Source organism: Urtica dioica, chromosome 8 (genome assembly GCF_054948205.1).
Source record: "Urtica dioica subsp. dioica isolate 48M chromosome 8, U.dioica_male_clone48M_v1_H2, whole genome shotgun sequence".
NCBI lineage: Eukaryota > Viridiplantae > Streptophyta > Magnoliopsida > Rosales > Urticaceae > Urtica > Urtica dioica.
This window is the reverse complement of record NC_142763.1, coordinates 36,401,909-36,411,818: the sequence shown is the minus strand read 5'-3', so window position 1 is coordinate 36,411,818 and position 9,910 is coordinate 36,401,909. Positions and strand designations below refer to the sequence as shown.

Sequence of the window (9,910 nt, the reverse complement as noted above, 5' to 3'; positions counted from 1 at the left end):
TTGTATTTCTAAGAATAAATTTCTTGCTTGCAGGTACACATTGTTTAAGAACATTATTCCATCTTGTAATTTATATATCGATGTTGTATAAAGCTTGGCTGTAGAAGCACATGTGTTTTACATGGTAGCTGAAGATTCTCAACCCCACTCATCTGATCTTTAGTTCAGTTGGTCTGATTTTATTGAAGGACCCGGTTTTATCATAGTGCTTTGGATAAAGGAAATGGCCTACACCCAAAAAAAAACAAGATAATGATAATAATGTTAGTGTCCACTAAATATATCAATAAAGTAAGAGATTTTTATTTTTATTATTATTTTTATTTTTGTGGTTTATAGACTCTTACAATAGCGAGTGCAGCGCACAAAATACTGAAACCGGGGAAGTAAAATGGAGCTTTATCAGATAGGAATAGCGCTGAAATGTGAAGATGAAAAGGTTAACATTTGCATAATCTTTGTAGTTTATGATTGAAAGAGAGTTTATTGTTAGGTATCTAGAATTGAGTAAACCTGTTAAAGGACTATAAATAAACGGAGATATAATGGTGGCCAAAGAGCTTAACCCGGAAAGACATCCCTGAACTTTACCCTGTATATATATATATATATATATTTTGGTTTTCTGTCAGTTAAATAAAATAACCAAGATGATAAAATCATGGTTTATGCAGATTTAATCTGAAATATATACCTGTTCATCAGGGCCAACTTGTTTTGATGCAATACTACGGACCTGTGACGCGCGGCCAAAGATTTTTCACGTAAAATGTAACACAAAATATATCATACAAAATAAATTAAGGAATAAAACTTACTGTAGGATATGAAAACATGGAGAAAACAGAAAACCCTGAAATTATATAAGGTACCTGAAAGATATTGGGAAGAAAATAAAACTGTATAGTTAAGCTTATAGCTGTAAACAACTTAACAAGTGAAAATTGAAATTTTCTTATTAATAAAATCTGGACACTTCTTTACTATATTTAAAGAGGATAAATTACCCAAGCCGACCATGATACGCTGAAGATAACCATCTGAGCCAAAATTCGGTAAGCATATAGTCAGTATTTTATATTTTTAATGTTGATTTATATAAAAATAAATTCAAATAGTTCAATCCAGTCGATCGACGAATTATTACATAATGTAATAGTGTAAGATTGAAAGAAAAATAAAATAAAATTAAACGTAATAGTGACAGTAAAAGGCACATACATTTATAGTCCCGACGAAAAGCCCGAAAGAGAGCAATGTTTCCTCTCCAAAAATTGGTGCCACAAGAGGCATGAAGAAGAGCTGTAGGAAAATTAAAAGAACAGCATATTTATACCAAATAATACAATATATTGTAAGGGGAAATATAAATTATATATTTTCTTACTAAATTATCCATCGGTCAACAGCGCGCATGAAAAGGAATTAAGAATGGCCACTTGTAAGTTGAAACTGATTTATTAATAAAACTTCTAGTATTGTAAGCTTTTAACAAAATAGTCAATGTTACGTTTTTTTAAAATAAAACTGACGCTTGATAATAAAAAAAACTTGACACATATAAAAGAAGTTTACCATTGTAAGAATAACTTCTTGGCAGGGTCAAAAATTTATTGACTCTTCCTACTTGAAGATGTTTCATAATTTTTTTTTTAGCTATTTCACCAGTTTTAGACAAAGTTTTGACTATTTATAAGTCTAGTTTCAATTATTTTGGAGTTTTAAGAAATATTTAAACAAAAAAGTATATATATATATATATATATATATATATATATATATATATATATATTGAAAATAGAAACTTGTTGACTAAAGAATGATTTTAAAAGTGTTGATACATACCATAGACATTTATATAAAAATGTTTAACTGAAGCCAAGTTTATGATACGGCGATAAAACTAATTAATATGGTCATGAAACTGAGAAGATGATTGTGACATTATGTGAAAACTGGAGGTATATTTTATGCGGTCTTAATCTTGTATTGATTACAAAGAGATATAATTTTTTCTGCCCGAAAAACAAATCCATAAAAAATGGCATGTAAAATAATACCTGAGAAATCGAGCTTGCAACACCGGTAATTAGCATCATATATGAAAACTGATCCTTGTCGAATTGAAAACGAGCCTTTAAGAAATACTGCATCGGAGTTAAGAAATTCAATATCGACACTTCATCCAAATAATAACACGTTCAGCACTATTAAATCAATAAAAAAAATTAAAAAAAAAACTATGCTTAACCCCTTAAAATATCCAAATAACATTTTTACTACTATATATTTTTTCTTTTTTCAGTTTACGTCGCAAAATTTCAGACTAGTCTTTCTAAGAAAAGAAATTTTATGTAGCCCCTAACATGCTTGTCTGGCTATACCGGTACATTTTCGATATTATTATAAATAAATAAAAAAACCCATTTTATTTTATAATAACACGATTCGTATATCATGATATATTGAATTTTGGACGACGGTTTTTTTTTTCTCGAGCTGCACATTACCATCATTGTAGCTTGTAACCCGGCATCACCGACACTATGAAAGAAGGACACTACCGCTGCTTGTGAAAATGTCTTGCTGCAAAATAGAAATTCATGTCATTCTATAGGTCTTATAAATAGAAAGGGTCTTAATTTCGGAAACAATCTATTCATTGTAAATAGTCGTCAATCACCTAAAATAAATTATTTCATGGAACAGTCTAAAGCATTATTTTATTTTTTAATAAATTGTATCGATAAAAAATAATCAAAATGTGTAATTTTAGTTTTTGGTTCATTTATTACCTACTCTTGACCAAGCAAAGAAGATCTTTGATGGCTGGAATTTTCTTCGATGCACTCGTCTTTTGCGGTGGCGCGGGTATTTTTTCGATGTCGTGTTCGGGTTTTAGTAAGGTTTTGGTCAAACCATGGTTATGATGGTCAACATGAATGCTTTCCTTGAGGAAAATTCTCATGTACACAGCTGCAGCCATTGATACCAACGCAGCCGCCTTTTCTCATCACACCAGAAAGTAAAAAAAAAACAATATATAAATGTAAAATATTAATTAAACGAATCGAATATATAAATAATATATATATATATATATAACATAGATAATAAAGAGAACTTTTGTTCCCACTTTCATCCAGAGTCCGCCACGTGACTTCGTCAAGCGGCGACACGTGACGGTTTTTAGTTTTTTTTTTCTTTTCATTTTTCTCTCTCTCTCTCTCTCCAACGCGTATATTCAACTAGTATATAAAAGATCCTTATAGTACCTTGCTTGGTCGTTTAGAAAATGACATTATTAGTTTTTGCTGTAGCCGGAAGATACAACATAATAACATAAAAAAAAAAAAGTAAAAAAAAAAAAATTAATAATCAAGTGTTAACTTTAAATGTGGCTGGTCCACAATGGGTTGCCTTGGTGTATTCGAGTCACACCTAAAACAAAATTCCTTTACAAAAACTTATGAATCAATAAGTAAATATAATGACAAAGTATTGAATGGCTTTCGGATTTTTTTCATCTTAAAATAACTAAAGGTATATTTTAGATAGGGTAACCCAAATAGTACTTTTATCATCATTTTATGTAGTTATTTCAAGTACTTTTAATTACTAATTCTTTTGCTCTAAAAAATATAAAAATAAAAAGTATCATGAAAAGTTGTTCTTGAGTTCATGTATAAGAAAGAATCAATTTGTACGGATGTTGTTCCAACTTTTTCTGGTAAAAAAAATCCACATGACTTAATTTTGAATTGAGAATTTATAGACATCTTTGAGAAAAAAAAAATACTTTTCACTAATTTCTTTTAAAAATATATCATCGGTCTACCACTGTCAAACCTCGTTGTAATTTGGAGAAATCCAATGAAATCGCATGATACCAATTTTTTTTTTCTTTCAACTATATTATCTACGTGAGAACACTACTATTAACTTTCTTTTATGTATATATATATATATATATATATATATATATATATATATATATATTTAAATGCTTTACTTTTGTATTTATCTAATGAATTTATATTTGATCCCTTCTAAATTTATTTATAATTAAAATTTTCAATTGATTTTTCTAGAATTTAATCTTAACTCTTCTTCGCTTTAATTTTTCCAGTTAATGTATTTTTTCAATATGGCTGTATTCATAATTTATTTTATTTTTCACGTTTGAACTTTGAACATGCCCTATGTTTTATATATGGCTCCGCCCATGGTTAATAGTATGATATTTATGATAAAAATTAGTATTATTAATAATTTTGATTGGTAAGAAATAGACACCTGAAACGCGTGATCTGTGGAGAGAAAACGAGACGTAAAGTTTCCGCAAACAAAACAAGCTGATAAGACTCCAGACAGGATTCCAAATGCTGAGGCTCTTCCTCCCACTGGAACATTGTCCGCCTAATCACATTCAATGAGAAATTTCTCTCTTATTATCCTCGTAAATTTAGAATGACAAATGTGCAAAAATTCTACACACTAATACCTTATATTGATAATTAAAAAAATGTATATATATATATATATATATACAAATATATATTTAAAATTAAAATTGGAAAACTATATGCAAATGTTTCTATTTTCGAATGAATATATTATATACCCTTAACCTAACCTTCAATACTTCATATTTTTTTCTTTTCCTCACATTATATTTTTCTGTTAATCTTCTTCACATATCTTAGTTTGTATATCTTTCCATTCTAAAAGACCAAAATCACATTCTGTTTTTGAATAAAAAGTAAAGTTTAAGTGCGCTCATAAACACGTTTCTTGTTTTCCAATGAAATTCGATGCCTACTGAGAATATTTGGATAAGTAGTAGGAAAAATATCGGAAGACATTGAAAACAGTTGAAATTAATTTGAAATCTTATAGAAATCGTATACCACTTCTTCTGACGTTTTCTGATGATGGAATTACACACAAAAAAATTATTTATTTTTCTCAATTATTTATTAATACTAGGGGAGCTTAACGAGTATCCATTTATGTCCATTTAAAAACATTACAAAATATTAGTAAAATTACTATTTATGTTTTATAATTTAAAATTGGAATCAAATAGATACTAACTAAATTCGTCAAAATCCATACAAAAAATGTGATGGATTCTAATAGAAATCATTGAAAAGTGCTGGTTCAAACTTAAATTGACTGTACTAAACTTATGCTTTTCGTTCAAATACGAAGTTTGAATGTGATTATCAAGTAACAAAAAATGAAAGAGATGAATGATATTAAGAAGAAGAAAAAAAAAGGCAAGAAAGCAGTACATTTAAAGCATTGAAGGTTAAGTCTATTTAGTGTAAATAAAAATATGTTTATAACATTGTGTATCAGAATTCTGTTTCATTTTCTTAAATTTATATTTATAAGGAGTTATGTGATTTTACCACATATGCAAGGGCAAGGCAAGAAGTGCTTCCATCGCTGATCATGCCGGTTATAGTCTTTGTCACATAAAAGGCGTAGTAAAAATTTGTTGATCGGCTATACGCCAGAATTGCTGTCCCAACCAAATTAATAAATCAATATCACATAATAGAAAAATATAATATTGTAATTCTGTTCGTCAATTTTTTAATACATACTCAAATTTTAAATATAAAAATGAGCTAACGACACTTAAATATGTTGATTGTATTAATGAAATAAATACTTTTGTTTAAGCTTAACTAATTAGAAGTAACAATATTGATACCTCAAATATTTTGACAAATCTGACTTTTAAATAGTAAAAACAAAAATTAGTTCGATGGGTAGAAGTGCCCTTAAATAGAATACAATATATTACTCAAAAGATATTATTTTTTTTATGATCGTTTGTTACAATCATAGACTTATAATACAAAGAACTATAATTAACCCTGATTTTGAACCATGTATATAATAAATCTGTTATAAATGAATAGGCAGATACTTAATCGCTAACTTTTTAGTTTATTAATAAAGAATTATGTAAATGAATAACGTCCATTAAATATAACATATGTTACATATTTAAAAGGTAGACTTGTATATAATTGGGCCACATAGCTTTAATTACGTTACTATTAATTTATGTCACTTTTCTTCTAATAATTTTGATACCGCAATCGTTAATTTTAATCACCCTCTTATTCCACCTTTGTAGGTCAACCAAGTACAAGTTTCTTAAACTTTTCGGTAAAATAGACTCTTTTTTTTTAGGGCACAAGTAATTATGCTTAAATATACATATATGTATTTCTATTATTTAACGCAAGAGAATAATTCTGGCTTAAAAGTTGTAAAGACAAAAGTCAATTTCATAGGTTTATAGTAAAATTTAAGAACATAAAACTATAAGCTTTTACTGTTTTTAAAAACAAAATCATTTCCTTGAAAAAAATAAAACACCACACACATATGAAATATTTTTATTTATTTTTAATTAAAATATATGAAAATACTACAATACCTTGAATTTTATGGATATTAATAATCTTGTTGAAAACTAGCACTAAACCGAGACAATGAAATAATATATATATATATATATATATATATATACACACACACACACACATATGCTGAAGTATCACGTACATCGTGTTTGGTTTTTTGACATGTATATGCATTGAGATTCAGTTAAGACTTTCACTAGGAAAATAAATAAATAAATACAATAAAGGGATATTTAACCATGCGTACTATAAAATAATAAATGAAAAATCCTTTCAGGTTGATATGGATGATGAGATCACCAACCAAATAGAAAGGTATGATAGAGATTAAGAGTAAGCGCATAAAGTATTTTGAATGGTGATTTGATATCAGACCAACGACTCAGCAAACCACTTGGTGTGTGTGTGTGTGTGTGTGTGTGTGTGTGTGTCTAACTAATATTCTTATATATAACTTAATTGAGTAATTTAAAAATTAATATTGCGTAATCATACCGTATATATATGTACGTTTTAAACAAGGTTTCAAGTTGTGAACTGTTTAGTAAAAGAAAAAAGCTAGCATAAAGTATTTCTATGCACTAACTACTTTAAAGCATAATCTATAGCTCAAAAACTCAAAGACTATTCCTGCTAATGCTATTCGGCACGGGGAACGATTTTGAATGACCTACTCAGAGAACGCCACGTGTCTCCTTATCACTTTTGGGAGACACGTGGCGTTCTCTGAGTGGGTCGTTCAAAATCGTTCCTCGTGCCATAAATCATTTCCCGCTATTTTAACTATTACAGAAGAAGAACTATCACTACACAAGAACTCCGATATAAAGGATTTACTCATAAAAAAAAAAAAAACATAGTTAGTAAACATATAAAAATCACTAATTAATAAACCTTTCATCATATGAATATCTGAAAAAACTAAAAGCATATACTTTTGTAGTCTAAATTTCATTATAAAATTATACAATTTTAGTGTGTTTAAATCAATATATGAATCGTAATGATATATTTACCTATATCTGTTTACATAGAATTAAAAGTAAAACTGTTATAGCTAAATAGTTAACTAAAAGTAATAAATTTTCAAAATAGCGAAGACTTTTCTAAAATTATTAATAAAAATTAGTATTTGTCAAAAATTGCAAGTACCAGATGTTAATTAATTTTTTGACCACATCTCAGTAAAAACAAATCACAGCTGTTAATTGCTTATACACATGACGATATTTTTATTGATGATGTTAAAAAAAGAAAATAGACAACGTGACTTTGACTATTTTACTAAAAAAAATTAAATACTTAGACTATTTTACTAATAGTAAATTTATTTAAATAGTTTTTTTTTATGTGTATAAATTTGTCAATAAGAATAAGAAAAACTTCACCATCGTGTTACATGATAATTATCATCGATAATAGTAATAAAGAAAGTACCTAGCGGAATAATGTTGAGCGTCACTGGGATTGAGAGTAGAGATTTTCGGCCATATTTATCTGATAGATTGCCCATCACGGGTGTCACAACCACCATTCCAATTCCTATGATCTGCAAATACTCATTTTCTCATTATGGAAAAATTATATGTAAATATATATGTATATATATATATATATTATATCTATTTAACATTTAACAAAAAGAGAAAAAATAATATACATTTAAAGCTTCGACTGTTGCTGTTAGAACTGATGATGTTGTAATTATAATATTGTATTTATTCAGATAATATTCAGATTACTATCAAATTAATTTGTTGTCCTTAATTATTTAAGTCATGTATATCTAGAAGAAAAAAAATATACGCTATGATGGTGAAATAGAAACAAGTTATTTTAATACAATAAAAAAAAAAAATAAGGATATGTTTCTTTCGGTTTTTTTCCTGCTTCTTATTACCCAAATCAATTTTTTTTTTCTTTTCTTTCTTCTTGTTCTTCTATTATCTTTTTTTGTTTAATTTTTATTGAATTAATTTTTTAACTTTATTTTCTCTGGGTGAGCTCTTTCAATATACTGTATTTTTCAGCTCTTCTTTCAAACCAATTTTAAAAAAAAATAAGATAACATAACGTAGTTGTCTTTCAAAAAATATTATATAAAAAAAAACATAACGTATAGCATAACATTTGTTTTCTTTCCCTTGGATCACATTCAAGTTTTGTTCCCTTAGCCGAGTGTCTATCAAAAGGCCAGAAAAATCTGAAGTAATAGATGGATAAATGAAGGATACTAAATTTAAAAGATAAAAAAAAATGGAGTTTATTATCTAACGCTACAAAATATATTATTATATGATCCAAATTTTATCTATTTAACGAGGCTTTCTCTTTAAAAATAAAAAATAAAAAAATTGGGACCATATTTTTTTTACTACTTACGTACAAAGATTAAAAAGTACGCTATATATTATTAACGGAAAACGAGATTCGTTACGTACGTTTCCATTTTTTTTAATGTAGAAATCAATTATAATATTTTTAGATGGGTGGGTGATGAATATCTGACCTGGTGGTTCGAAAATTTAGGTGATGACTACTTCATGTTTAACTATAAATGCATGGCTAGTTAGAGTGACAAGTTAACAGCGCAAAACTCAAAAGTACAAGTACGTGTTAAAAAATGGTATATTTTAAAACACGAGATAAATCTTTTTGTAGAAATGATAAACGAAATAATAAGTGGTAACTGTCATGACTAAAGAAAAAACAGCAATATTAAATACCAAAACAAATCCCTTTCAAGAACCCGCTTAGTTTTCAAGGATTATTCATTTCCCATCAGTTATGCAGCTCTAGATCAAGCCAAACTCTTTGCACTAATTAAATACTTTAAGCCTTCCTCTAATAATTCCTGGATAGAAACTGGGTTTTAATTATCACCAGATAATTTTAATTACCCTCTAATATCTTGAGAAAGAGAATGACCTAGCTAGATAGTCTTAATCTTGACTCAAATTCAGAGATCTACCACAAGAACATATATAGCTAATAATAGATGTAAGAACACTTCCCCTCCTACTCCTAGTCTCACTAATTGAGAGAGAGAGAGAGAGAGAGAGGGAGAGAGAGCTCCTTTGCATTACGATGATGAGAATACTATAAAATAAAGAAGAAGAAGAAGAAGAAGAAGAAGAAGAAGAAGAAGAAGAAGACGTATACAAAACAAATAAAATGGGATGAAATAAAAGGGTGGGTTTCACATACCGCTTGTTGAAATCCGGAGAGATAAATAGCATAAGAACACTCGTCTCTACCGGGACAAAGAGCCAACATAGTCACATCTGTTAAACTCGAAACGACTAAGGAGCTTCCAAAAAAATAGAGAAACATTGTCACATACAGATGAATCAAACCCTTAATGTTCTCTTCCATTTTCCTCTGTCTCTCTCTATTTTCCAACGTTTTCAACAAAACAAACTGAAGTGAGAAAATTAAGGCTTCAAGGAAAGTATATTGTG

General features: G+C 28.1%; 1 protein-coding gene across 1 annotated transcript; it reads right to left on the bottom strand.

Moving 5' to 3' along the window:
• LOC149389578 (uncharacterized) lies at positions 1-9,910 on the bottom strand. Its single transcript, XM_089623752.1, has 14 exons — positions 9,657-9,910; positions 7,887-7,998; positions 5,418-5,530; positions 4,297-4,419; positions 2,796-3,004; positions 2,511-2,586; positions 2,061-2,147; positions 1,222-1,302; positions 1,008-1,040; positions 819-872; positions 695-736; positions 514-592; positions 348-418; positions 1-228 (listed from the first exon to the last, which is right to left on the bottom strand). Exons 1-14 carry the CDS (start codon positions 9,822-9,824, stop codon positions 160-162), a joined length of 1,317 nt encoding a protein of 438 aa, XP_089479878.1. The 5' UTR covers positions 9,825-9,910; the 3' UTR covers positions 1-159.